The sequence below is a fragment of the Fusarium oxysporum genome, chromosome V (genome assembly GCF_013085055.1).
Source record: "Fusarium oxysporum Fo47 chromosome V, complete sequence".
Classification (NCBI taxonomy): Eukaryota; Fungi; Ascomycota; class Sordariomycetes; order Hypocreales; family Nectriaceae; genus Fusarium; species Fusarium oxysporum.
This window is the reverse complement of record NC_072844.1, coordinates 2,804,392-2,828,843: the sequence shown is the minus strand read 5'-3', so window position 1 is coordinate 2,828,843 and position 24,452 is coordinate 2,804,392. Positions and strand designations below refer to the sequence as shown.

General features: G+C 48.8%; 11 protein-coding genes across 11 annotated transcripts; 6 read left to right on the top strand and 5 right to left on the bottom strand.

The window, feature by feature from the left end:
* Window positions 1-2,993: 2,993 nt before the first annotated feature.
* On the top strand, window positions 2,994-4,070 carry FOBCDRAFT_274343 (uncharacterized protein; the record flags this gene model as incomplete). The annotated part of the gene is made up of 2 exons (XM_059611487.1): window positions 2,994-3,003; window positions 3,373-4,070. 2 exons carry the CDS (start codon window positions 2,994-2,996, stop codon window positions 4,068-4,070), a joined length of 708 nt encoding a protein of 235 aa, XP_059464946.1.
* Window positions 4,071-4,077: 7 nt separating this feature from the next.
* Window positions 4,078-4,900, top strand: FOBCDRAFT_261044 (uncharacterized protein). The gene is made up of 2 exons (XM_059611271.1): window positions 4,078-4,812; window positions 4,863-4,900. The coding sequence occupies exon 1, from the start codon at window positions 4,084-4,086 to the stop codon at window positions 4,408-4,410; it is 327 nt and encodes a 108-aa protein (XP_059467231.1). The 5' UTR covers window positions 4,078-4,083; the 3' UTR covers window positions 4,411-4,812; window positions 4,863-4,900.
* Window positions 4,901-5,292: 392 nt separating this feature from the next.
* Window positions 5,293-6,567, bottom strand: FOBCDRAFT_240154 (uncharacterized protein; the record flags this gene model as incomplete). Its single annotated transcript, XM_059610284.1, has 2 exons — window positions 5,293-6,491; window positions 6,555-6,567. The coding sequence occupies 2 exons, from the start codon at window positions 6,565-6,567 to the stop codon at window positions 5,293-5,295; spliced, it is 1,212 nt and encodes a 403-aa protein (XP_059464945.1).
* Window positions 6,555-8,377, bottom strand: FOBCDRAFT_250632 (uncharacterized protein). The gene is made up of 3 exons (XM_031184540.3): window positions 8,122-8,377; window positions 7,553-8,066; window positions 6,555-7,500 (listed from the first exon to the last, which is right to left on the bottom strand). The coding sequence occupies exons 1-3, from the start codon at window positions 8,173-8,175 to the stop codon at window positions 7,034-7,036; spliced, it is 1,035 nt and encodes a 344-aa protein (XP_031040182.2). The 5' UTR covers window positions 8,176-8,377; the 3' UTR covers window positions 6,555-7,033.
* Window positions 8,378-9,652: 1,275 nt separating this feature from the next.
* Window positions 9,653-10,872, top strand: FOBCDRAFT_36829 (uncharacterized protein). The gene is made up of 3 exons (XM_031184539.3): window positions 9,653-9,789; window positions 9,850-10,608; window positions 10,662-10,872. The coding sequence occupies exons 1-3, from the start codon at window positions 9,787-9,789 to the stop codon at window positions 10,782-10,784; spliced, it is 885 nt and encodes a 294-aa protein (XP_031040181.2). The 5' UTR covers window positions 9,653-9,786; the 3' UTR covers window positions 10,785-10,872.
* Window positions 10,873-11,263: 391 nt separating this feature from the next.
* On the bottom strand, window positions 11,264-14,813 carry FOBCDRAFT_36825 (coatomer subunit beta). Its single transcript, XM_031184538.3, has 4 exons — window positions 14,210-14,813; window positions 13,705-14,125; window positions 11,652-13,650; window positions 11,264-11,598 (listed from the first exon to the last, which is right to left on the bottom strand). Exons 1-4 carry the CDS (start codon window positions 14,512-14,514, stop codon window positions 11,450-11,452), a joined length of 2,874 nt encoding a protein of 957 aa, XP_031040180.1. The 5' UTR covers window positions 14,515-14,813; the 3' UTR covers window positions 11,264-11,449.
* A 392-nt stretch (window positions 14,814-15,205) lies between these two features.
* On the top strand, window positions 15,206-16,440 carry FOBCDRAFT_223933 (Mago nashi protein). The gene is made up of 6 exons (XM_031184535.3): window positions 15,206-15,346; window positions 15,430-15,467; window positions 15,531-15,626; window positions 15,677-15,740; window positions 15,796-15,883; window positions 15,933-16,440. The coding sequence occupies exons 1-6, from the start codon at window positions 15,309-15,311 to the stop codon at window positions 16,071-16,073; spliced, it is 465 nt and encodes a 154-aa protein (XP_031040177.1). The 5' UTR covers window positions 15,206-15,308; the 3' UTR covers window positions 16,074-16,440.
* A 1,649-nt stretch (window positions 16,441-18,089) lies between these two features.
* Window positions 18,090-19,901, top strand: FOBCDRAFT_36799 (vacuolar import and degradation protein-domain-containing protein). Its single transcript, XM_031184534.3, has 4 exons — window positions 18,090-18,777; window positions 18,830-18,980; window positions 19,035-19,392; window positions 19,452-19,901. The coding sequence occupies exons 1-4, from the start codon at window positions 18,223-18,225 to the stop codon at window positions 19,516-19,518; spliced, it is 1,131 nt and encodes a 376-aa protein (XP_031040176.2). The 5' UTR covers window positions 18,090-18,222; the 3' UTR covers window positions 19,519-19,901.
* Window positions 19,824-21,314, bottom strand: FOBCDRAFT_135876 (S-adenosyl-L-methionine-dependent methyltransferase; the record flags this gene model as incomplete). Its single annotated transcript, XM_059607943.1, has 4 exons — window positions 19,824-19,990; window positions 20,045-20,246; window positions 20,296-21,147; window positions 21,201-21,314. 4 exons carry the CDS (start codon window positions 21,312-21,314, stop codon window positions 19,824-19,826), a joined length of 1,335 nt encoding a protein of 444 aa, XP_059464944.1.
* A 339-nt stretch (window positions 21,315-21,653) lies between these two features.
* Window positions 21,654-23,146, top strand: FOBCDRAFT_36789 (ribonuclease P 40kDa subunit). Its single transcript, XM_059612167.1, has 6 exons — window positions 21,654-21,868; window positions 21,921-22,065; window positions 22,118-22,180; window positions 22,230-22,331; window positions 22,382-22,510; window positions 22,569-23,146. The coding sequence occupies exons 1-6, from the start codon at window positions 21,725-21,727 to the stop codon at window positions 23,057-23,059; spliced, it is 1,074 nt and encodes a 357-aa protein (XP_059464943.1). The 5' UTR covers window positions 21,654-21,724; the 3' UTR covers window positions 23,060-23,146.
* On the bottom strand, window positions 22,960-23,908 carry FOBCDRAFT_36793 (uncharacterized protein). The gene has a single exon (XM_054704679.2). The coding sequence runs from the start codon at window positions 23,718-23,720 to the stop codon at window positions 23,064-23,066; it is 657 nt and encodes a 218-aa protein (XP_054560654.1). The 5' UTR covers window positions 23,721-23,908; the 3' UTR covers window positions 22,960-23,063.
* Window positions 23,909-24,452: the final 544 nt, after the last annotated feature.

Here is a 24,452-nt window from a genome sequence, read left to right as displayed (position 1 = left end):
GAAGGAGGAAGAGGAGAAGGTTGTACGAAGGTTTGTGTCTGTTTAGGACTCGGCAAGGGTGGCAGGTGAGGCAAGTTAGATGTAACTCGGTAATAGTAATCCGTACTTGAACTAGTCTATTGATGGGAGGAGGAAACGGGAAAACCGTTGGGGGAAGAACAGAGCGGAGGAGAGTTATTATAAGTTGTCACTCCTGACAATTGTTTCAAGTGAGAAATGTGCCAGCTGCCTTAGTCTATGTGTTGCTACGTCGAGTGCATCTCCGGCTAGAACCCCGGACTTGGACAATACCTTAACGAACTGGGGTCATGATCGAACGACAAGACGCCCTGGGGATGGCGGCGATGGGCGATACCTAAGGTACCTAGAGACTCGAGCCTTGAAGTTCAGACACAGGCTGTGGGGCGGGGGTGTGAGTGCGCCCCCCAGAGAGAGAAGCGGCACAGAAGCCGATCAGCGATCAGGTGCCTGGAGCCCGACTAAACTTGCCTCTACAGAAGGGGACCTTGGGCATCCTCCACTGCTCTACAGGGAGATCATCCCCTAGAAGCGTAAAGGTACACGCTCTGGGTGGTGAAGTGGGGAAAGCTGTGGAAGGAGCGGGAGGGAAGTGAGTGGGGCGTTTAGTGTTAGCGTGTGGCACGATGCGGGATGAGCTTGAATTATGGCGGGGTCGGGAAGGATTGTATTGGTTGGAGTTTTTTGGTCTTGTTCTCCTTCACTGGCTTGTGCCTCATGCAGTTCCAGAGTCGATTATACTGTAAAGAGAATTGATGTGTTGTTGATTCTTTGACCGACAAGATTGAGGCCTACTGAGCATAAGCAGGCAAACGCATGGAATTGTTGGAATATTCACGATAACTTCACAATGAAGCCATTCTCGGCTGGAGTCGGGTCTCACATTTTCGTCGTCACTCTCACTTTCTGGCGTCTGCCCCAGATCCAATCTTTTTATTCCGCTGAAAAACATTCGACCAAGGTAAAGCTCCCACCAAACAACGGCACCTATCCACGGCCAACAGTGGGGGCATACCCTCAAGTCTCACCACCATGACCTCACCATGGCCTTTCTTTGGGGGTCGAGTGGCCTGGTCATTCTTCCAATACTGAGATCCATTGTCCCCAAATTATAATGCCGGCTCTTATATGAAATCTCCTGTTTTCTTCTTTGGCTGGACCTATTGCTGAGTTGCAGTTGACCCTCTCCCCGATTTTAGTGGCACCACCTTCAACGTCTCGTGCATCTGCATCTGCATCTGTTGCACATCTCAAACTTGATGAACCTCGCCCCGTCTCTAATGCTTCATTCTCACACCACCAGACACCGCGAGGCATGCGTTTCTTCTATTTTCTTTTTTCAATATGCGTTTCTGTGTTGCACCCTTTCGGTCACTTTCCGCTTTCCCCGCATTTCCTCTCTGCACGGCATTTCTTGTTTACCTTGGCATCAGATTGTGTCTCGTGTTACGAATACAGGAACACGTAGCTGAAGACGCGTCTCTTGGACTGCTGCAGAAGCTGTCCAACGTTAAAACATGGCGCCTGCGCATACAACCCTTTTGAGTAAAGTAGCGTTTCCCCGCGTCCTCCATTTCACGCGATACAGCACTTGGCTAATTTCCTTCCTTGGATATAAATAATACTATAATCCGCCAATCATACGAATCAGACCTCTCTCAAGATCTTCGTCTTGCTGCTCTGGCATTCACAACTGACTGCTCAGCCCGCTACAGCAGAGAATGAGGTAACAAAAGCTCCTTGCAACAAAATGTAACAGACCAAATGCTCCTCTTTTGCGCCGTATCCGCATTCATTCATTTGCATGTCTCTTGCAACACTTTCAGCCTCATTCGGCTCTGCACCCGTTATGGAGAATTCAAGGGTCCAGGCTCCACAGCCCAGACAATTACCGGCTCCACGCAAGGTCATGACCCAGTTCTTCTCGGCAACAGCTTCATCTTTCAGGTGTGGTATTTCCATTCCACAATCACATCGTGAAGCCTCGGGATATCAGGACATCGACTCTTTCTGACTCTCTTGTGATAATCTGGCAAGCACATACTGTGTAACCCCGCGTTAAAGATCAACATCCTCCGCTAGGTTGCTATCTTTCAGCCTTTATTATTGGCTGATATACTGACTATCCCCCCACGATCTGTGCACTCACGGACGCACGCCATCATTTCATCGATTCAAGACTGGTCTCAGTTTGTGTGAAATGTCATTTACGAGGAGAACTCAGCAGGCGTATTCTCTTTTCCTCTCTGAAACGGAGGTTCTGCAACCGAGTGTCTGTCTCCATAATCCGGACCGGTAGTTACATGCCTCTTCCCGGCATGATTGAGATCAAGACGGCCCGGTTACTATGCAGAAACTGAGCAAACGGCCCTTGCATGTCGAGGCGAGCGGGCTTTGAGTTTCAATGGGCTTCACTCTTCGCTTCAATACCAACGCATTGAGGTCGTAGCAGTGTGGGTTGCAGCATAAAGACACATATTAGGTATCAAGCTGAACGAGGGCTTGGCTAACAAGAGCGAAGCTCAAGGAGACACTGGCCAGGTATACGACCATCGAGTGGATGAGAACGGGTATGTAGTCCATAGTGATCCTGTCTTATCCATGTTGTAACCCCGCGTTTATAAGCCAGTTTGTTAGTGTAACCAGTACATACGACCAAAGGTAGTGGAAAATACGGGATCCCGTCCGCTCTCCCATAGTCAAGCCACTAACCGGCGGATTAGTAGTTGGGTCGGTGACGACCAGCGAATCCCCGCTGTTGTATGTTTTTTGCTATCTACATATACTAATTCTACACTTTGCTTTCGAACTGTCAGATAAATCGTAGAAAGTAAGGAGTTTTTTTGTTTTTGTAACACTTGCTTGACAACTGGCTAGGCTACGAAAGATGGCCCTTGTGACTCTGACTCATCTACCCAACTCCATGTCATCGCCACTAAACAGCTTGTATGGAACCTCCAGGTAAAAAGTTAAAGATGGAACAAGGTAAGACGGTCTAGGTACTAGGCACGTATTTACAAACACAAATCTTGACCGGTTTGTTGACTCTTTGCAATGTCTTCGTCGAAACGGTCTCCCAGCCAAGCAACAACGATAGATTTGTTACCAGCTGAAGAATTGCTCCGCGATCTTCTGCTTGAGTGCCGACAGCAGTTGGCGACACCAGAATTGGAAGTATGGATAACTGGTGGCTGGGTGAGAGATCGACTTATGGGCATCCCCTGTTCTGACTTGGATATCGCTCTAAGTACCATGACTGGTGTGCAATTCGGCAGTCTTCTGACAGAGTTCCTCGAATAGAATGAGGCCTCCTACCAGCAGCGAGCCTTAGACTTGGGGATTGAGTTCAAAAAGTTCAATGGCTTTCATTCAACCAAGAAGAATCTCGACAAGTCGAAAAAGCTAGAGACTGCTGTTGGAAGAATCTTCGGCTTGGATCTGGATCTTGTCAACCTGAGGTGCGCAAGGAGGCATACGACGACGATTGTCGTACTCCAGAAACGGAGTTTGGCACCATCAAGGAAGATGCATTCAGACGTGACGCAACTGCCAATGCCCTGTTCTTTGACCTGCAAAACCGAAAGGTTGCCGACTTTACTCGCAGAGGCCTGGACGATTTGGAGGCTGGCATAATACGGACACCACTAGAGCCGAGGCAGACCTTTCTCGACGATCCCTTGCGTGTGCTGCGTCTCATCCGCATAGGAAGTAAACTCGGTTTCACTCTTGATCCCGAGGCTCTGAGCTGCATCAAAGAGCACGAAATTCACGTTGCTCTAGACGAGAAGGTCAGCCGGGAGAGAGTTGGGATTGAGGTCTTTAAAATGATGAAGAACCGGAACCCTGAGCTATCTTTTTCCTTAATCCACGAGGCCAATCTTTATGGAACTGTCTTCCTGTCGTTGCGCTCTCCTCTACATGAGCACCTCCGTCGTCTCCTTCCCCAAGAACCTGAAAAGCCATGGCCCGCCACTTGGTCTCGGACAATTAACACTATTACGACCTTTAGCGCAGGATCCAGCAAGGGATCTTTGAGCTTTGATGGAATCTGAGAAACAGAAAGACATGCTTTGGGCGATGGTCGTCTATGCTCCGTTAGCAGGGCTAGACACCAATGACCATAAGCTTGCCGTTGACGAAGCTATCAATGCCCTAAAGGGCACCAGGCAGCTTTACAAGCTAATAGAATCGTCGCTAGGGAACTTGGAATCTATTCGATCCACCATGGAACTGGTTATCGGCTCTACTCCATCCCGCGGCACGATTGGGATGATGATCCGAAAATGGGGAGTCTTCTGGGGCCTGCAGGTTCTTTTCTCAGCTCTTGGGGAGATAGTTTACTTGAAACCACAGCCGGAATCTCCAGACCCGGGTCAGGGGGAAATCGATTAAGTTTTACAGAGACATGAAGCCCTGCTCTCATTTGCCCAGAAACAGAGGCTGAATTCGGTTTCGTCAATAAGGCCAATCTTGGATGGAAACGCCATAAAAAAGGCTCTCGGGGTCAAGCAAGGAGGAAAATTCCCTGCCAGGGCGATTGAAGTCCTGCTTGAATGGCAACTTGATCATGAGGAGGCAGACGAAGCAGCGGCTGAGGCATGGCTTCTTAGCCAGAGGGATAAACTAGGCCTTCCAATAGCTGAAAGCAAATGAATTCCTCGACTTGACCATCCGACTCATAGGGTACACCTTTCCAGCACCCTGTAAGTTGCTCCGGCCATCTTGTAGCTTGGAATGCGCGAACAGCATGGTCGGACCTTGAACAGAGGTCTAGCTATGTCCTTTGAATGACAAGTTAGTACATCTCAGCAAAACTAACAGTGTCAGATCTGACTTTGAGTCAGGGCAACCGGCAGCGAACCCACTTAGACTTTCAGTTCAGGACCCTTTCTAGAGTACCTTGGTCTTCTAGTGCAAACTTTCGTTGTTTGTTTCTAGGGGCTTGCTGAAGTTCTCTGGATCCGAGACTTACGAGATGCCATGTCGGCCAGCCAGATTTTAGGTTGCGATCGCGGCACGTATGGAGGTAGAAAGAAACAGCCCAGAGTGAAGGCTGCGAAGACGTTGAGACAGAGGAGAGAAAGGAAGTGGCAGGGCATAGGCAGTGCAGCCAGTCTGGTGAACTGAACCTCAGTCAATGGTTGACTGTTACCCTGAACCTATATGTCGAGACTTGCAAGTATCAAATAATACCATTGCTAAAGAAAGGACAAGATACCTAAACTCATCTATCTTTTGTGCCTATTAAATGGTCTCCTCTAAAACCCAACCATCTCATAAATGCATCAGTCTATCCTCTGCATATCCTAGAAAACACTTGACAGGCCTATAAACATCATCGCACTGACCAATACCTCCAAGATATCCCACCTCTTTATAGACCTCTTCCTCCGACATGTCTAGCTGATCTCGAGGATAGAAGAACTCGCCATTGACAACATCGTCGATTTCCTGTAGAGAGTATTTGCGTAACCAATCGTCCCAAACTCGATCCCAAACTAGGTTCGTTTCGGTTGTACTTGTGTGCAAACAACCTTCTCGCCACATCATCTTGTAGTTGAGAAGCACGGCAGTAAGAAACTCGGTCGCTGTTCTACTGGAACCGAGCCTCCAAGATTCTGAGCGAGATGTCTTTTGCTGTCGCCATATTTCGCACCAGACGAGAAAGCGTAGGATGAGCTGGCTAGGAGTCCATTGCTTCATGTCTTCGGTTTCAGGGACGATGTATTCGTGGATAGCCTCAATCCTCGCTGCCGTCTTGACCCCAAACATGAGGCCCTGGAACACTGGCTGAACTGCAACCAGAGCTCGACTGAATTGGCGATCAGAGAGCTTGAAGCCCAGCAGGTTATACCATTCCATGAAATGCGAGAATGCAACTCGGACAGGGGGAGAATCCACGAAAGACAATATCTCTAGGGCCTTACGCTTCTTGGCCTTGCTGTCCTCAGGGGCAAAGAGCTTCGTGACCATGGCATTAGCAAAGTCGTGAAAGTATACATCGGCATGCAATCCCTGAGAGCTTTTCGGGCGGTTCCCAAGGTAGAGAACGGGGTTTGTGAAGATAACGAATTCGTAGTCGCACTGCTCTTTGTTGCACCAGCTGACGGATGGATTTCCTCTCCCTCTGTCAAATTGACGATGAATCAAGCCTCGACGCATGAGTCGTGAGCGGCGGAGAGAGCGAGAGATCTGCCTAGTGTGAAGACCACCCGAGCCGTTATAGGGAGTGTTTTCGCACACACGGAGTAGATACTTCATGCATACTTCTGCGCCAAACCGGCCTTGGGTGGCTTTCTTCTCTCTAACGGGTTCAACTCTGTCTCTGAGGCCATCCAGGACGCCTGATTTACAGTCAGGAGGCGATGGAGGCGACCCCTGAGAGTCGGCTGGAGGTTCGTTGATGTTACAGTCATTCTCCGGTTGTTGAGACCCATCGTGGTGGCCATCTGAGGCATCCGACGAGTCGGGTTCTAAGTTAACATGAGTAAACGATGGAGATGAAGGGATAGTAGAGACAGGACATGATAAATTACTTGAGTGCTTCATAGTTGAATACAGAAATGAATTTGGCAATATTAATAGCAGGGGAAAAGTAAGCGACAGAGTCTCGAACTCCCAGGAATGGAGGAAAAACTTATATAACCGCCATTGCTCAAAGTTCATTTCGAGTTACTTGTGACCGTTCGTTTAACACCCAATGCGAAACGAAAGTCTGTAAAGCATTGTTCCGAGCTCTTCTCAAAGAACAATGGTGGACAAAGAACGCCGATATGCTCACAAAGAACCTGAGCCTGGTCAGCCCCCGGGTCACTCCTGTGTGTCAAAGAACAAGGAGACAGCCAGATATAGAAACTGACGTAAAATGTGACATGATTTATTTTCATGTTTAAGTAAGCTTAAGGGGAGGCGAGTCACTGCCAGGAGCAGATTGGAGTAAAAGTGATGAGCTCAACGTCCAACTTGCATCCAGATACCTCCCTTGCAACGAAGTTCACTTGGCTGTTCAAAATGATCACCACAAGAACTTCCTGCACTTCTTGCTTCCGCATAGACAACGAGTCATATGATCGATGTCGCCACCCGTTTCCTCCCCCTCGTGTGAAACCCCGTCAACATAGTCAAAAGTAAGCTCCTCACCCTCAGGTATGTCCTTGATTGCGAACAAGGCAAGATCGTGAATATGCTTGTCAGCATGATCACCCACGCGCGCAAAGATTCGCATGTTGGGGTCGCATGAATGATTGACGAATCGCGTCGGGCCAGACATGAATTCACCGTCTACTTCAAGGGATGGGCCTTTTAACCGATGGTCAAACGACTCGGAGTCTGTGAATTTGTCGAGAGCAAATAGGTAAACATCCTTGCGTTGAGAGATAGCAGACTGTGAGCGCCGTCGATCTGCTTCATTAGATGTGATGATCTCACCGAGATATCGGTCGACGAACTGGCCTTTCTTAATTGACACGGGAGATCTAACTCCTTTTTTTTAGTCAGTGAATTGTTTGTTAGTCGAGATGAGAATGACACTCACCCCATCCGCGGTCTGGTGTGCGGAATATCTCCAAAGGAATCGTTCTGCCACGCTCGACGACGCGGTTTGGGCAGTCTATACTACAGGAGCAGCTTTGGTGACACTCGTAGATAGGCATCTTTGAGTTATGGAACTTGGACCGTAAAAGACCGGCCTTTGCGCCGTGGGAGTGGTATGCATATGCTATTCTCCGAGGTTTTGGTGTGGCTCTCTCTATCTTGTCCCCAAAGGCATCGAATCCCTCTTCATCGCTGGAATCGTCGTCTTCTAAATCGGCGAGACAGTGACAACTCGTGTATTGGCACTCTGAGTCCTTGGCGCAGGAGCAGCCGCTGCGGAAGCTATTACCAGCTTGCTCAACTCCTTTACCAAGGACGACGTTGTTTATGAATCTAAAGTCATCAGGAAGTACCTCATTGTCTTCTTCGTTAACAACTGTCACTGGGAGTGTTGAATGAGTCGGAAAAGCGCGAATCTGACACCAGTGACAATTATTGCGCTCTACTTCATAGCCCTGCAAGTTGGATTAGTCATAGCCATAGCTGATATGAGATTGGGCGAGTACGTACCTCTTTACCGTGGAAGTAGAAATGGCGTTCTGTGGCCTTTAGCATCGTAGCCATGTTGATTGTGCTGTGTTATTAAAGAGGATGGGTTGTTTGTTTTGGCTCAGAGACGGTGTAATGCTGCGTTGATGGTGAGAAAGTGAGGCAAAGAAAATGAAGGTGGAAACATGTATTATTGAATGAAATTAATGATCGTTGTTTGAGAATAGTAAAAAAGACACAGATTATTCATGTATGGTGTAAGGCAAAGATCTCGAGCTTGAAGAGTTAGAGCCCACGGTGAAGCACTGAAACTGAGTTGGTGGGTGCCTGTCAAGTACAAGCCACATGCTGATTGGCCCCTACATCGGTGAATGTCAAGGTGAGCACCATGGATGTTTTGCAACTGGACTTGAGTATAGAAAACTTGCTGAGGATTCCTCCTGCAAAAATACTGTCTTGGACGCTGAATGGTCTTATCTAGGAGTTGATAGAGATTCTCTTGATCTGTGAATTGACAAGCAGTCAAGATTAGGTAGATGGCGGTGTTTCACAGTAAACAAGGGCATTCCTGGACATGGCGATGGTGTTACATCTGAGAAGCACGAGATCTATAATATAGTCGTTAGTATAATCAATCAGTGACTGCTTTCACCGTGTAGAGTGAGTGAAAGGCAAGGTTCCCCTCTGGGAACCCCTGGTCTGTTCATACAAAACCCCACTGACGAGACTCAACTTGGTGATACCTACAGAGACCTACAGCGGTAGACTGAGCCATCGATGAATTGTCCTGTCATTACGAGTACCTCGAGTTTCTTGGCTGAAGCCATGGAGGCATGCACCAAGCTCTCCATCACATCGTGTGCATCATACTGCATAAAAGGCCGCGTCTCCCCCGTTATATGACTGGTGACTTGAGCTTAATCTTTCGTCACATTCACCAACATCTATGAATTGATCTCTGTCTGGCCATGCAATGATCAGCAATTCATTGACTGGATCAGAACAAGCAATTGAGTTGGATCTTGGAATTGCTACTCGTGTCAATTCACATTTCACGTCTCTCCTCTTTTACTCAGCTAAGATTTAACTTGATCACCTGAACCAAATAAAGATTAACGAACAAGACAAGGACCCTTTCTTATTCTTCTTGGTCTTGTTCCTTTTTTTAGGCTTTAAGTTTGTCCCGCTTCTACGCCTCCCCCTGGTCTGCTCTAGCCTGGTCGGGTCTGTCCAGGCCGTGACTTTTGGTGGGAACGCCCCCAAAAGGAAGAGTCGATAGGTTCGGCGACTCCAGAAGCAAGCCCAGCCAACAAACTCGGCTCCCGTCTATAACCATTCGCATACACATACACATACTTCCATACATAATACTTAGTACATCCTTCGTCTTCTCTCTGCGCCTCCTTCGTGCGTCCATCTCCCCAGCTTCTTTCTCCTTCTCCTCTTTCGTTCAGTCAGTCAGTCAGTCAGTCAGTCAATCATTCAACTGCGACATCTTCTACACCCGCCAAATACACCACGCTATACTACACTACACTGCTATCCCATCTGATCTGATCTGATCTGGTAGATCTGCGACCTTACTTTGGCCAGCTATGGCTAGTCACTAAAGTTGGGATCCTCATTCCTTAACAAGACCTTCAATCCACAGGTCAACGGCGATCGTCGCCGCCCCTTGCAGCAAACATGGTCCGGCTCTTCTCTGCTTGCAACATAAACATGTCATTACCTCTAACATTACACTTCTAGGGCTGCTGCCTCTCTCGTTCTTCGGGTCCCAACTCTCCCTACCCAGGTGGCGCACCCAACGCTTCGTCGCGCGCTATCAATCCTCCCCCGCTGGCACTCCCAGAAGCCGCTCAACCGCAAATTCCCGCCGAAAGACGTCGCCAGCACCGTCGCAGTAATCGTCCTCTGGATCAGCATATCGATAAGCCTTTGCGACGACACGAGTGGACTTCACGCGATCGCACATGGACTAAGAGCGAATTGGCAAAGGAACGAGTTGCCTTCTTTGATACAAGAGTCACCGGCAGACCTGAGATATGGCAGACAATTCATGCGGCCCTGGCTGTCTTGTGGGATCCAGCGGGCCAGGATGCGCAAGATGACGGATCCAATGGCCTTGCGACGGCTCAGATGATTCTATCCGCTGCTGAGATCTCTCTCCCGACTGGCAACCTCTCCAATGGCGTGTACGACTCTCTAGGAAACTACTATCAAATGCCGGAATGGGTTGTTTGCGATCCGCTCAATGTGCAGGAGGATCGAGAAGAGGGCGCAAAGAGTAATCTCTCAAATGCTGGCGACGACACAGCAGCAGATGAAGAACTGAGCGACGAAGAGATGGAGGGCAAGAAACAAGAAAAGGGTAAAGAGGTGGACGATGCCCAAGAGACAGTCAAACTACGAGCCAGGCTCAGTGAGAACGGCCAAGATATCAACGTCGCCATATATGAGTCGGATACTGTTCGTAGTGTAGCCAAAAAGATTGCTCTCGAGGCTGGCGTGAGTACCTTGCTTATTCTCTGGCGAGCAAACAGAATGCTAACAACACCCAGCTTGCGTCGACCAAGAAGATCAGGATAGCATACATGGGTAAGATTCTTAAGGACAATCTATCTCTCACGGCACAAAACTGGCAGACTGGTCATGTCGTCAATGCTCTTGTCTTTGACATTTGATTGTGCCCTACCGCTATCCTCCCAGCGTCAGACATGAAGCAACCTGGTCCCTGAACATTTGTCTCAGCCAAACACTTCACCCTCATCATCAACTTATCCCAATGGCAGCTTTGCCTTTTATTGATCCGCTACGGTCGGCCACTTTTGGACAATACCCTATATCGTTTATCCTGCTTTTACCACATCTGTCTGTGTCTTTTGGAGTTGGTGGATGCTGGTCTAGCGATTATTTCCCCATCACTTATATTCCTCGCATATCCCCTTGTGTCGAGATTGATTTTGGATACTATTAACCAGCCGTTGCTCTTACAATACATATGTATATGAGCCCAACAAGGCATCCAACGAAAGTTTGGCAAGGCCCTCGCTAATATCACTTTTCCCTGTTCTGAACGAGAAAGCCGAGCTATTCAACTATACTTCGTGATAGCCACTGGCTCTGACTGTGACCCTATGTGAAACCATGTGCCTTTGTAATCAACGTCTACCTAAACCTGCTTACAATGAACTCTACCAGGGACCCATCGCACAGCCTTTTGGTGGGAAAACACCCATTAACATGCTCCGACCCTGACTCCGCTCCAACCATCGTCATGAATCTTGCAATGCTGAGACAACCCTTCTCATGTAATTAGATCCAGGTGTTTGTACGTATATCAGCTGACCTAAGCCGTGGACCCGATCTTGTTAAGTCCCTTCAAAGAGCCCAAGCTCAGTGCCAAGCCTTGTGATCGACTTCTTATTCTGACGAAACCAGTGATTGGTCCATCTTCGCCCTCCTTCTCAATGCTCAGATTAGCAAGAGCATCCTCACCTAAGTTCATGGTTAGCACGATCCTATTATTGCCATAGACTAGAATAACTTACCAAACACACTCCTAGCGTAAAGGTTGGCACTCAAGAATTGACAGTCACCCTTGAGACTGGCCTCTGGTGTCAGGCAGTTCATATTTGTGCAGGCCATAAGCTGGTCGAGGAAGTCACGTAGCGACTTGGCCTTGGAGTTGATGTTGACCTTGTTCTCCCACTCGAATTCAGTCCACATAGTGCGGAATTGGGTCTCGGTGCAAGTGGCGGGCTGAATGTAATCCATGATATCGACGTGTAGGTCGTTAAGAATAACGACATTGGTATCAGTAGAGTGAGCACCATCATATACGACGTTGCCAAAGATGACACCAGTGTCTGTTGACGAGACCTTGATTGTGCATTGCACGTTGTGGAAGTCATGAGGACCCAGGTTCTGTGTAGTAGGTCGCTCAACGACCTTCAGGTCACCAAGCGTGGCGAACTCGACTGAGAGGTTTTGAAGAGTCTCTGTTGTCTGGTTGACAAGAAGAACATCGAGAACGATATCGAACTGATGAACCTTGACATATGCTTCAGCATACACGGGGTCCGAGAATCCGGTCAACTGAACCACACGGCTCAGCTTGGAAGACAGGTCTTCGGCGGTGCCCTCTCCACCAGTCGCCCTCTCCAGATCCACCTCGATCTCATCGAGGCCTTCGGTGGTGTTCTTCTTGGCTAGTTGTCGAATTTGGACAACATCGTCAACCTGCACAGCAGTCTTGGCCTTCTCGAAAGCTTCCTTGGCGGCCCGCTTCTTCTCCTCCACCTGGACCATGGCTCGGAAGGCCTTGCGGGTATCATCCAACCAAACGGTCTCAAGCTCCTTCTTCTGCTCAAACTCAGCCAATGAGCGTACACATGACATGATTCGGTCCACAGAGTCCTCATCGATGGGAGCCTTGACAAATTGAGATTGTCCAACTCGGATGATAGAAATCATAATCAGCATGGCCTCAGCCCGGAGGGCGTTAGTTCGAGCCTTATCCGAGGAAATCTCATGATGTCGCATCACAAGCTTGACGAGAGTAGATGACAGAACAGTGGCCAGATAGTAGTCTCCGTCAAGAATGAGTTGGCGCAGAGGAGGCTTCTGAGCAGTCTTGACGGCCTCTAACTTAGCAGCTGCTGAAGACTGGCTGGTAAGAGCAGTCTCGGTAGCATATGTGCCATCTGCCAGGACCTTGCGTGAACCAGATGGCGCGGCCGGCTTCGATGCTCCGTTGATGTGATCGTCGGTCTGCTCCTCGGTGTCATGAGAATCCAGTAGCCGTTGCTCCGATGCGAGAATGGGCATCTCGCCAAGACTAGCACGTATCCTCTTCCAAGCCTCTCGAATGTCCTTCTCTTCAAGAGAGTACTCACCAATGATCCACATGATGCCACGGTACACCTTGCCAGCTCGGACCTCACCCAGGGTGGAGACAAGCCGCTCAATGATGGTGGTACGCAGATTGGGGAACTTTTCGACAACTTCCTTGACAAAGTTGATAACATCGACAGCGGAAGCGTTGTTGAAGTCGGCAATAAAATCCATAAGCAGCTCCACGACGCTCGCTGCGACCTCGGAAAACTTGATAGCGCATTGGTGAATAGAGTGGATAAGGAGAGATCGGTACTCGGTGTTCTTCTCGTATTCTTGGTCGACTGTCTTGGAGAGTTCCTTCTTGAGCAAGAGGACAACCTCTTCAACATTCTTGCTGGATACCATCTCAAGGGCAAGACCAAGAGCCTTTCGTCGGACGTCGATATCGGTACTGGACAGAACTCGGAGAATCTCCATGGTCAGGTCATCAAGGACACCCTCGTTCTTCTTGCGCAATTGATCAACTCGATCAAGCACGATCAGCTTGACATTGTTATCTGCCTCCTTGATGCTCAGCTCAATGAACTTGGCGGCGGCGGCCTTGACCGCAACAGGGTTATTGGTCAAAGCAGTAAGAGATGAGGCAGCTTCGTATACGACAGTTGAAGCGCCAGCTTCTAGCAGGTCGAAGATCAATCGCAGATATCGTGCCTATCATATAGTCAGTGGCTATTCAGCCCCTCCGTGAGTGACTATCAGACAAACCTTGTTCTGGGAGTTCTGAACCGCATCCTTGCGAATGAACTCGAGTTCGACAAGCTGAAGAAGCTCCTCTGCATTGGGAATGCCTTCAAAAACGGAACTGAGGTAAACGAGGGCAGCATCGTGGTCAATGCTAACAAGAGCGGCAAAACCATTCCTTCGGCAAACACCGTCACTCTCTCCCTCGAGGAAAGTCGAAATGAGTTCGGAGGCATCTGGAATCAGGGAAGGCGAGTGCAAGAAAATGGAGGCGATGGCAAAAACGGCGTTTTTTCGGACGTAGGCATGTCGGTGTTCGAGACAGGATCGTGCTGAAGAGAGGAGAGGTTCAATGAGCTCAGCTTCCCTCAACTTGCAAAGGAAGCGCAGGGTGTTTCCTCGAATGTATTCGTTGGGATGTTGAAGATCGTTTCGGATACCGTTACTACGAGAGTATTGTTAGCAAAAAACCATCGCAGCGATCAAATGTCTTGGTGTATAAGTAGTAACAGTAAGGGCGTAGCCGTACCAAACCAGAATCATCTCCTGCTTGAGCTTGCCGCTGCTGTCAAGCTTGGGGCAGATTTCGTAGTAGAAGTAAAGAAGCTTCTTGAGAGGCTTATACTTTGAAGGCATGACGAAACGGATAATGTGCATTAGAAGACTGGGCATAGGATCGCCATTGAGCATGATGGTCAAGATGCGCTTCATAGTCTCGACCTTGGTCTCATCGGTACCCTTCTCCAGCTGCATGCGCAGATCGGAAACGGTGGGGACGTCGGCCGCATTGTCCTGGTGAACGAGACTGTACGCATTCTCAAGAAAGCCAGACATCTTGAAGAGTGTCGCCAGTTGCTGGCCGAGAAAGTTGGTGGGAGTGTTTGTTGTAGATGGGACGTGGCTCTTAGGGGGACGTTTGGAGGTGGATTGGAGGTATAGGTGGTATGGACTTCGGCGGTGGGGAGGCTCAGCTCAGGGGTTCGAGCTGCTTTGGAGCTTTAATTGTCGGGATGAGTAGCAGAATCCGCCTTGGCCATTCGTTGAATCGTATCTGGCGCGCAATCGCTAACAGCTTTTACCAGAATCCCCTATGGTAATTTAGACCAGCTCTGGACGGCATCAACTTCAAGAAGATCTGTCCTGCCAGCGATGTCGAACAGGTGGCACTAAGCGACTTGACGTGAGGGACGGTATCACGTGATTTAACAAGGGGTAGTTTGGTACTTTGAGGCTACCATTCAATGCTGATTTCTATATCCTTAACAGAACATTGAGAGGTGTAGTTCTAAAAAAAGAATCCGTCAGGTGATTTTCAACGATGATTAATGACTCAATTCAACATAAGTAGACCGCTCTTATATCTGGTGTAGTTGCCTTGCCTTGTTGATAGCTAAGCTTTGGGTTGACAGCTGATGTACTTCCAAAGCCGCGTAGTTGGCTACCGACGGTGAAGGTCTTACACCTGTCGTAAAGCTGTTCTGCCCCGCCGAATATGGTCCGTGCACCCATCTTCGACCACCAGGTCCCGCGATTCTTTCTCAGCCTTGCGATCTCAGGTGTGATAGTTGATAAATCTTGACTTGAATAATACCACCAGCCAGTCTTGCCGCCTTCCCACAGCAGCAAAAATGACGTCCTCAAACGAACCATTCTACTTGCGATACTAGTCAGTCTATCATCACGGCGTCTTCTAGCTTCCCCGTCTAATTGATGGTCGCGAAACGATGCTAATGACGTTCCTCCAAACAGCTCTGGCCATATGGGTCGTTTCGGTCACGAATTCCTTGGTAATAATACTTGTGCGGTGTCTGTATACTGTTCTAAGTTATTCTAACGTGTCGCGCGCTCAGAATTCGATTTTCGAGTCGTCGGCGATGGTCGCAGCGCGGTTGCCCGATATGCCAACAACTCCAACTACCGAAACGATAGTTTGATCCGAAAAGAGAGTAAGGAATGCGATTAACCCCGCGGAATCAGCATCTCTGATGAGTCATAGTGTGTGTCAGCTCAGTAGTTGTCGACGAAATCAAGCGCATCATCAAGACGAGCGAGATCACCAAGTACGACGAACCGAATATTCAGTGGCCTTGCCTGAGCATCGCTAACCCAATGTAGAGAAGATGATTCGAAATGGCCTCAGAAGAATAAAGATGGACGCCAGGAATTGGAGATTCGGATTGGTAATGATCATATCGCGTTCGAGGTCGGTCATTGAGACACCGTATTTCGGAACACTACTAACAGCACAGTAGACCGCCAAGATTGGTTCCCTGGTGGATGTCACAGAGTCTGCTGACCCAGAAGGTCTGCGAGTGTTCTACTACCTTGTTCAGGATCTCAAGGCTCTAGTTTTCAGCTTGATCGCTCTGCACTTCAAGATCAAGCCAATTTAAAGGACGGGCCCGACTAAAACTAATGGGATACGGTGTTATGGGATCGAAAAGTCGAGGATGCAAATCTCGATGATAGAGGTGATGATTCGGCTGTAGCTAAGAACGATACCCGTACTGTGAAAGAAAGGCGCGAAAGACTACCAGAAACAAGCCATGTTTATTTATCACGAATGAAAGAACAATATCACCAAAGAAGCGATCTCATAGAAAAGCATTTTGAGCACTGTTGTCGGGTAGGTGGAATATCACTAGATACTCATCGAACCTTTCGATCAGAGAGCTAGGGAAACCTTGGGAGTCACAGATGCGGGAAATCTTGGGATAATGCCCTGGGGGATGTGGTACGACGGGGAATGGAGTTATTTGTTAATTACCAATCGTCCCTGATAACACGAGTCGGATCATGCTATATGCTCTATATTTCAGCCTGCAATATGCAATCCTAAACAAGACCTGAGTAACACACGCTTGGACCAGACTCCCTGGGCAGGCTCACATGCGAGGTTGAGTGAGCGGTCTGGAAAAGCTCTCTGCACTTGCAGAGCAATCAATAGTAAGATACCACTTCCAGAAGAAATTACCATTTCCAGAAAACAGCAAACAGAAGTGATTCAGAAGACATGATGCAGGTGGCGGAGGCTCCAATACTGTAAAAGCTAATGAATAGGCGACGGGTAGACCCGTGAAGGAAACGATAATGCGAGATTGAGGTGGAAATTACCAACGTTGTATGATGATTTCAGATCATGCCAGCAAAACAAAACGGTCTCGGTGTTGGCGTGTGCATCATGTCTCCTTAAAGGCCCATCACCCCATACGAAATGCAAGCGGCAACGTGGTGGGGGGCGCTGGGGCTGCCCGATGGCGCCTGGGCGCTTCTGGAGGCACGGCACGGAAGCAGCCCAATTCTTTTCCATTTGCATGAGGAAGCATCTGATTCCAAATCTGAGAGAGGCGTCAACTCGAGTTTTGGGGGAGGGCACCGCTGGGAAGTGATTAATGTTAGAATCCTCATCGCCACTTCTAAAAACTCAATTGTGAGATTTCCTTTGTTGTAACAGTGGATGAAAGGTCTTGTTAAGGTTCATAATGGCCCGCTAAGACGGAACTGGGACTGGACCTAGACCCAGACCCTGGTCAAGCCTCAGCATCTCAGCCGAAGATGAAAAGGAATCATAGTGGAGAGGACACCTTGATCTGCATCTTCTCAAGTTACATGTCACCCGGGGGAAGTAGGCAAAGCTTTCCACAAAGACTTCAAATGGAGAGTTTCGGGCAAAGTCGAGTGACAATGGAAATACAGATAATTAACTTACTTGATCTTCTCAAGCTTTTTCGCCGTTCGCACGCTTATCTGTCTTTCTGTAGGGAAGAGGGCTGTTTTGGTACCTGAGTAAAGTTTATAGGTATAGGAGTCGGTAAGGCCTGTTTGTCGGATCTTTCCACAGAGATTCTTCTCTTCATTGTTCCAATCTAATGAGGCCGTCATGTTGTTTAAGGAGTTGCATACCCCAAGTTACACGGCATCTGCCTGCAACCCAAGACACCTCATCATGTACAGTACTGTAAAATCATGAGCTAGGGAGACTTGGAAAACTCCCCGTCTTGCCGAGTGGAGTGGATGGAGGTCGAGGTACCCACCTACAAATCCGCTAGGTACAGAAACCCCGGATGGCAGCAAATCAAGCCCCTCGTCCGTCGATATGAAAATGGAAGACAACCCAGCATCATCACCGACCGACTTTGACCCTTTTCTTGCCATCCATCACATCGACCCATATCCATATGCGATCTGGCATGCTTTAACCTGCTTGCACCTCACCTGTATTATTACACCACTCTCTCCCTCAACCTTTGTGATGGGCACGTTGTTTGCTTTCTAAAGGGCTTTCAGGCGCCCTGTTCAACCCTACCAAAGTCGCTAGTCCCCGAGATCGCCACCCGTTTTGGTGATTAGCACTAACTTGCTTGTTCTCCCCTCTGGCCTCCAACAGCGCTCGACGTCAGTCAAATCCTCGCAACATACATACATGATCTACTGGTCGATTTGATACCCACGACTCTTCTTGTCCTCTTTATGAACTTCTGTCTATCACGCGTCAACATTTTCGCTGTTTAATTGCATCATCTCCCATCACACGTCACAACAATGCCAACACCATCATCAAATCCGCCGGTCGAAGCCGCTTCGCCTCGGTCTTACAGTTTCTCGACATGTCCTGACGATGTTCAACATCAGCCACGTCCTAACCGGCAGTCACGCGACGATGATCAAGTCCACGATGCTGATCTACCCGACTCCAATCTTTCTGTCGATGTCGGCTCGCCCCTTGCCGTCGACGCGCCGGCTGCGCCCGAAGGCCCAAGCGACGATGCCACCATGTACGATGGACGTCCATCTGATGAACCGTCCTCAAGATCTTCCACCATGTCTCCTCGTCCTCAAACCGCTACTACGGCTGCCACGACTCCAATGCCTAGCGGCCCAGGGTCTGAAATAAAGGGAAGAGAGGCCGAGATCGGCAGTCAGTTGAGTCGAGAGCCTTCAAATAGCACGCAACGAGCATCTGAAACCGAATCAATCCCTCGAGAATCATCCAGGCGGAGAGGGTCGCCGAACGGAGAGTCGGATTGGGTTGATATCGATGCGCAAGAGGATGAGCTTTGGTCTCCATCCATGGGCTCTGACTTTTCATGTATGAGGGTGAGTTAACACGTCGATCGCACTGTATACGCAATGATCTGATAATCGAAAGACTATCCCTTCGGCTCCTTCATCTTACCTACGTCCGGGCAGCAAATTCCATGGCACGCAACAGTCAGAGAGGCAGGTCTACGATGTGCAGGTCGAAATTAAGCATGTTGACATGCGAGAGTCTTTTCTCTGTGGCTATCTGCGTATCCAAGGTTGGTGGTCAGAGTGCAACCAAGATCGACAATGACACTGACTCTACTTTCAAGGTCTAACTGAGGACCATCCCACCCTCACAACATATTTTGAGGGCGAAATCATTGGTTCCAAGTACAGTTTCTACACACAACACGAGAACTGGGGCGCAAATAGCAAGGTTGACTTGAGTCATTGGGCCAAGTTCACAGCTTTCCGTCCTTTCCAAAAACAAGCTCGCAAGGGGCCTGTCACTATCCGAGATGCTGCCCAACGAGAAACCATCTTTATGCGCTGGAAAGAGCACTTTTTAGTTCCAGACCATCGAGTTCGCACGATAACGGGTGCCAGCTTCGAGGGGTTCTACTACATTTGCTTCAACCAGGTCAAGGGTGAAGTAAGCGGTATTTACTTCCACTCTAAAAGCGAAAAGTTTGTTCCCCATACCAATATCAATCACGCGTCAATTCCTGCATACTAATCGGTAACAGGTTCCAGCAATTGGAGCTGAAGCATGTCCCCGACCAGGGATGCTTTGCCGCTACCGAATTTCGTTAAACTTACGGCTACCTCAGTACAAAGCATACTACAAGCTTGGAGCGCGGCGCCGCTACAAGCACATCGCCAGTCATCGCCTTGGTTTTGTTGCAGGACCGGTTTGGGATATCCAGCACTGTTATAACAACATATAGATGGGAATACGGGAAGGGTTAGGGCCCGCTATCATGACATCTTGACGTGCCTACGTATGTTGCTTTTGTGGGTAATCAGGATTTGGGTTTTATGGGCAGTTTATCACATGAATGCGGAGCATAGGAAGTCTTTGATGGGAGCAAAGCGAAGTCTTTCCTGTAAGCGAGGTTTTATTCTTCGGCCTCGAACTTTTTGAAATATCCACGTCGAAACGGGTTGAGTTCGTCTGCCGATGTTCCGTTCAATGTGAGCTTCTGTCGATTTGTGTAAGCCTCGAGGGCCTCTTGCGAGACCTGTGAGTCGGGGAGCCGACGGTAGGTGATGAGTCTCCTTGACCCTGCGAAATGTCAGCAGGTGCAGGATTAGCAACAAGGCTTCAGCGGCAACTCACACTTGTTGAACGGCTGGGTACAGACAGACACAACTCCCATGTAAGGATGGCTAGGTACGGGAATCTCTTGGTCTTCGTCGTTAGCTGTTGGCATCCAGAATGACAGTCGCCCTTCATCCACCAGAGTCTCAGCTGCAAAAGTCAAGATATCATCGAGCATCACCAGAAAGCTATAAGGCTTCTTAGGTGGCACATAAGTTGGCTTCCTGCGATAGTCAGCGAATGCGCAAATCGAACGGCTAGGACATTACGTGCATTCCATGTTGCTTCCCCTGCTCTATCAACCAGGGGGTCTTCTCAGGGTCACGGAGTCCAAGAACCCTCAGCCCTTCTCTCACGCCATATGGAGGATCACAAACAATTCCATCCCATGTACGAAGATGCCTCCTAATTGGTGTGTTGGTCAAGTCGGCTGAGAATACGTCTCCTAAGCAAGACCCAATGCCATACTGGTCAAAGTTGCCTTTCAAACTCTTGTTGCCACCCTCGCCGCGGATGCTTCGACCATCGATATCGCTTCCGAATGCAAGGGCACCGAAATGGGCACAGGCGATGGGAAAGGAACCAGTTCCAACGAACGGATCATAGAATAGCTTGCCAGGGGCGGCGAGTGCAAGGTTGGCAGTGACGAGAGCGAGCTCAGAGTCCATACTCGTCGTTGAGATATATCCTCGCTTCTTGAGGTCGAACTTGACCAAAAGTTCTCGCGATGAGTTCCCTACATGTCGTGCGAGATACATCATTGTGGGGTCCGGAATATTCAAGGGGACGCTGTTATAAGGCCACATCTCGAAGATGGTGAACAAGTTGTCAGGGTTGGTCATTTTCACAGGCCCAGTCCAGCCCAGAAATCGGAAAGAGTTGATAAGTTCGATCCTCTTTTTGGCTGAACGAGTTCCTTGGTATGGGTCAACATCGAACTTGAATGATTTTCCAAGATAACTATCCCAGACATGAGATGTGTTTGTCTTGACTGATTCATGAAGTACATCCAGTGTGCTTCCTTTGCCCCAGAGCTCATGGATAGATTGAATGAGAATTGATCTCTTGGCCAGACGCTTAGCCGATTCAACCGAATCAAGGTGCACGATACAAAATGGGGACTATTCACAGTAAGTTTCTGGGTTTAACCAATATTATTCATGGGAGAACAGACGTCTTGGCTATAGTCGACTATTTTCATATCCAGGCCTTCAACCAAGGCCAAAGCCTCGATCTCAGGGACCCGAAAGGTCTCATGCGCCTGAGCAAATTTGATGAGAAAATCCATCTCAATTTTCAGTTTCTGGTGAATCTTGTTGTGTAAGAGGAAGTTCAGTTTACCCTAGGATTTGTGACTTGAAGTGGTGGGGGAAGTCACACCAAATGCCTGACTTCATTGATCAGGAAATTGCTTTACTGCGGTTATTCCACGGCCAGATATGAACCTTAAGAGCGTTCAGTGCTTCACAGTACAAAATATCTGGAAAATTCAGTGATTTGCAGAGTTGAGGATGCAGCTCGACCAAGAGATCCTCTTTAGATTCTGATCTGGTGAGAAAAATTCGCCGAGAAAAACCCGGCTAACCAAAACGTTCCATTTGTGTTACCCAGCACCTCGCGTTTGCGACTTACACACGCGCAGAAACAGCATTCGGCATCACACACGGTATAATATCATACTTTTCCTGACCTTCAACCATGTTTCCAGCTGCTGCGCCGTCGATTTATCAATCGCCAAAATGTTTTGTTTCATACGGCACTATGGGTTACCTTGATACCAAGCAAGCTCCTCGCAAGGGCAAGCCTTGGACCGCAGTTATGTCGTTGGATTTCATTCATAAGGTTTGAACAAGCATGGACGCTCAGAATGAATTAAATACTGAACTGAGGTTAGGTTGATCTAATTCTACCTTCAGAGGCCTACGATGCTGCTTGTCAGCAGCTGAGCAACGCTCAAAATGCCCCTCGCTACTCAAAGGTAGTAATGTCGCTTGGAGATATTCTCCAAGGCGACTTTTTTACTGAGTACATCAAAAAGGGCAAGCAGTTCGCTCTGTGGTTAAGTGTTTCTGACGTTGACCCTGTTTCCAGGTGATATCATGATGCTCTCGGAGGGACAGACAGCGGTTAGCACACTATTTACCTTGCGCGAAGGTATACAGCTGGATCAAATCCTTAGAGATTATATACTAACGCTTAGCAGGTATATTAACCATGTTCGTGGACAAGGAGACGTATGAACGTGCAGGACTTGTTGGTAAACCATATGGTGCAAAGGGTGGGAGAGGGTCAAAACCACGTTGGGGTGAGTGGCCAGATAACAAGTGCCAGGAACAACAGCTAACTCTCGTGAAGTGGTAACATACAACCTTAGAGATCCATCCATGCTTCGAGGACACAAAGGCTATGACAGGCTGATCTATGCCTGCAAGTCTGTCTTCACTCAACCCATGACATGGCTCTTCTGCAATAGCACAACCCAAAGTAAGCACAATCAGGCTCTCTAAACCCGTATGTAGATCTCATACTAATGCTTTCCAAGCCCCGAATCCTGATCCCCTGCAAAAGTTCTCTCCCACAGCTTGTACATCAACATCCAACATATCGCAGGATATCGCTGTTCTTCAACCAAGTCTCGATGTCGACCCAGAGGTTCTCTCTGAAAATGATCGCGAGTCTCTGGAATACTTTGCCACAGAAGTTTACGAGTGGCTCTCACTCATTCGCCTTGGTAGCTCGCGTGTGGAGCCTCGTGACAGCATCGACCCCTATCTTTCAAGGTATTCTGTGCCAGGCGACGATCCCAAGGAATCCAAGGTCTGCAAGTTGAGTTGGGAGGGTTTCATGTCAGCACAGTGGCTTCGTGGCTTGCTCATGGATGTGCTAGTTGCTTGTCCTTCGAGGGCATGGGTTTCCCTTAGTGCTACGAGCTTCTCGAGAAGTGTATCTGGCAACAGTGATGACCTCACTATCCTGAGACCACCCAGCGCGGCCGGGAGGTATCTCATGTGGGAGACAAAATCGTCGGATTGAACTCCTAATCTTGCTTTGATCGCACGTTTCGTTCATCCCCGACACCACCCTCACCCAGAACAGCATCCTCAACCAACTTCCGCAGCTCGGCTTGACCTTGAGGGGTATTGAAATCGTCGCGTTGAGCCAGTTCCTCGATTCTTCTTCGGAACTCTGGGTCGATTTCCTCGGGAATGTCTGTGGTCTCGTCCATCGTGCCAACAGTAACCTTCATTCCCTCTGGAGGGTGGGGGATAACTTCAGGCATGACAGCCGCTGCGGTCGAGGCAGGATCATCGGCCTTCTTGGCTTCGATCATGGCTAGGTATTCCGCAACAGCAGGAAATTCAGCTTCCGCTTCAATCTTTTCTCTAGCTGTTAACCCTTCTGATCCCCGGTGGTTGATGTTTGCTCCGAGCTCTTCGACGAGGACCTGCGCCGCATCTTGGGTTTCGACAACAAACAAGGCAGTCTCGTTGTCCTCATCTTTCAGGTCGACGTCGACATTGAACTCGCGGACTAGCGCTCGCAGGAGGTCGAGATGATTGTAGCTGGCAGCGGCGTGGACGAGTGAATAACCATGCTCATCTTGCGATGATGCGAGTGCTGGGTTCTCTCGGAGGAGGGGCAGCAACGTGGGGTTGTTATCGGCTGCAAGAAGGAATGGGTTTGGGGTAGCCATGATTGTAAATTTCTATTCGGTGCTGTTTTGTGACGAAGAATGAGGTCGGAATAGTTCCTTCTATGTACAAAGTTAAGATAGGTTTCTAGCTTGTCGCGTCGTCAGTGTCGAAACCTTTGAAACTTTGCATGTAGAAGATTTTTGGCGGGGTAGCTTGCATGTGGAACCCCACAACCCATCATGACGACTGACCAAATATTAGGATTTCCTCAATTGGGTGCCTACCCAGATCAATACATGGTCTTCTATTAGGCAGAAGGCAAGCTCTATCAACTAATCTATCCCTTATAAGTCATCTTTAACCCTTTTCCTACACCTGGTGCTCGATTATTGCCGGCGTGACGCATCAGACACAGCAAGGCCATCATTCCAGGGTAAGACCCATCCAGAGTTAGTACTTTGCCCCTCTACATCCAAAGTGCTTGCCTGACCTGATAGTGAAAGGATCCATGGGATGACTCAGTAAAAGGTCTACCAGTTTCCGAACTTGAACACAAAAGTCTGGGACTTTGATTGAACATTAATTTCTCTTCCGTGTGGCCCTTGCTCCCAATAGCGGCCTGACTCACTAAGAGAGTCTAAGTTCGTTCTTTATTGAGGCGGTGCCGTAAGGCAGTTTTCGACTTATTCCTGGCCCGCATCAACCTTAGCACAACCGCCACAACCTCATTTGAGCTGCGTCTACAGAAATAACATCGCGGACCCGGTCTACATATAAAGGCCCAGCCAGTG

What these genes read in the sequence shown, in the direction of transcription:
- FOBCDRAFT_36793 (XM_054704679.2), bottom strand. Translation starts at nt 23,720, where the DNA reads ATGGCTACCCCAAACCCATTCCTTCTTGCAGCCGATAACAACCCCACG.
- FOBCDRAFT_36829 (XM_031184539.3), top strand. An exon ending in AGATTGCTCTCGAGGCTGGC is followed by an intron (nt 10,609 to 10,661) that starts GTGAGTACCTTG and finishes AACAACACCCAG; the next exon opens with CTTGCGTCGACCAAGAAGAT.
- FOBCDRAFT_36799 (XM_031184534.3), top strand. Translation starts at nt 18,223, where the DNA reads ATGCCAACACCATCATCAAATCCGCCGGTCGAAGCCGCTTCGCCTCGG. An exon ending in CTGACTTTTCATGTATGAGG is followed by an intron (nt 18,778 to 18,829) that starts GTGAGTTAACAC and finishes GATAATCGAAAG; the next exon opens with ACTATCCCTTCGGCTCCTTC. An exon ending in TGGCTATCTGCGTATCCAAG is followed by an intron (nt 18,981 to 19,034) that starts GTTGGTGGTCAG and finishes TCTACTTTCAAG; the next exon opens with GTCTAACTGAGGACCATCCC.
- FOBCDRAFT_36789 (XM_059612167.1), top strand. Translation starts at nt 21,725, where the DNA reads ATGTTTCCAGCTGCTGCGCCGTCGATTTATCAATCGCCAAAATGTTTT. An exon ending in AGGGTCAAAACCACGTTGGG is followed by an intron (nt 22,332 to 22,381) that starts GTGAGTGGCCAG and finishes ACTCTCGTGAAG; the next exon opens with TGGTAACATACAACCTTAGA. An exon ending in CTGCAATAGCACAACCCAAA is followed by an intron (nt 22,511 to 22,568) that starts GTAAGCACAATC and finishes ATGCTTTCCAAG; the next exon opens with CCCCGAATCCTGATCCCCTG.
- FOBCDRAFT_250632 (XM_031184540.3), bottom strand. Translation starts at nt 8,175, where the DNA reads ATGGCTACGATGCTAAAGGCCACAGAACGCCATTTCTACTTCCACGGT. An exon ending in TCTACTTCCACGGTAAAGAG is followed by an intron (nt 8,067 to 8,121) that starts GTACGTACTCGC and finishes TCCAACTTGCAG; the next exon opens with GGCTATGAAGTAGAGCGCAA. An exon ending in CACACCAGACCGCGGATGGG is followed by an intron (nt 7,501 to 7,552) that starts GTGAGTGTCATT and finishes ACTAAAAAAAAG; the next exon opens with GAGTTAGATCTCCCGTGTCA.
- FOBCDRAFT_223933 (XM_031184535.3), top strand. Translation starts at nt 15,309, where the DNA reads ATGACGTCCTCAAACGAACCATTCTACTTGCGATACTA. An exon ending in TTTCGGTCACGAATTCCTTG is followed by an intron (nt 15,468 to 15,530) that starts GTAATAATACTT and finishes TCGCGCGCTCAG; the next exon opens with AATTCGATTTTCGAGTCGTC. An exon ending in TAGTTTGATCCGAAAAGAGA is followed by an intron (nt 15,627 to 15,676) that starts GTAAGGAATGCG and finishes GATGAGTCATAG; the next exon opens with TGTGTGTCAGCTCAGTAGTT.
- FOBCDRAFT_261044 (XM_059611271.1), top strand. Translation starts at nt 4,084, where the DNA reads ATGCTTTGGGCGATGGTCGTCTATGCTCCGTTAGCAGGGCTAGACACC.
- FOBCDRAFT_36825 (XM_031184538.3), bottom strand. Translation starts at nt 14,514, where the DNA reads ATGTCTGGCTTTCTTGAGAATGCGTACAGTCTCGTTCACCAGGACAAT. An exon ending in TTCAGAACTCCCAGAACAAG is followed by an intron (nt 13,651 to 13,704) that starts GTTTGTCTGATA and finishes ACTATATGATAG; the next exon opens with GCACGATATCTGCGATTGAT. An exon ending in TTACGCTAGGAGTGTGTTTG is followed by an intron (nt 11,599 to 11,651) that starts GTAAGTTATTCT and finishes CCATGAACTTAG; the next exon opens with GTGAGGATGCTCTTGCTAAT.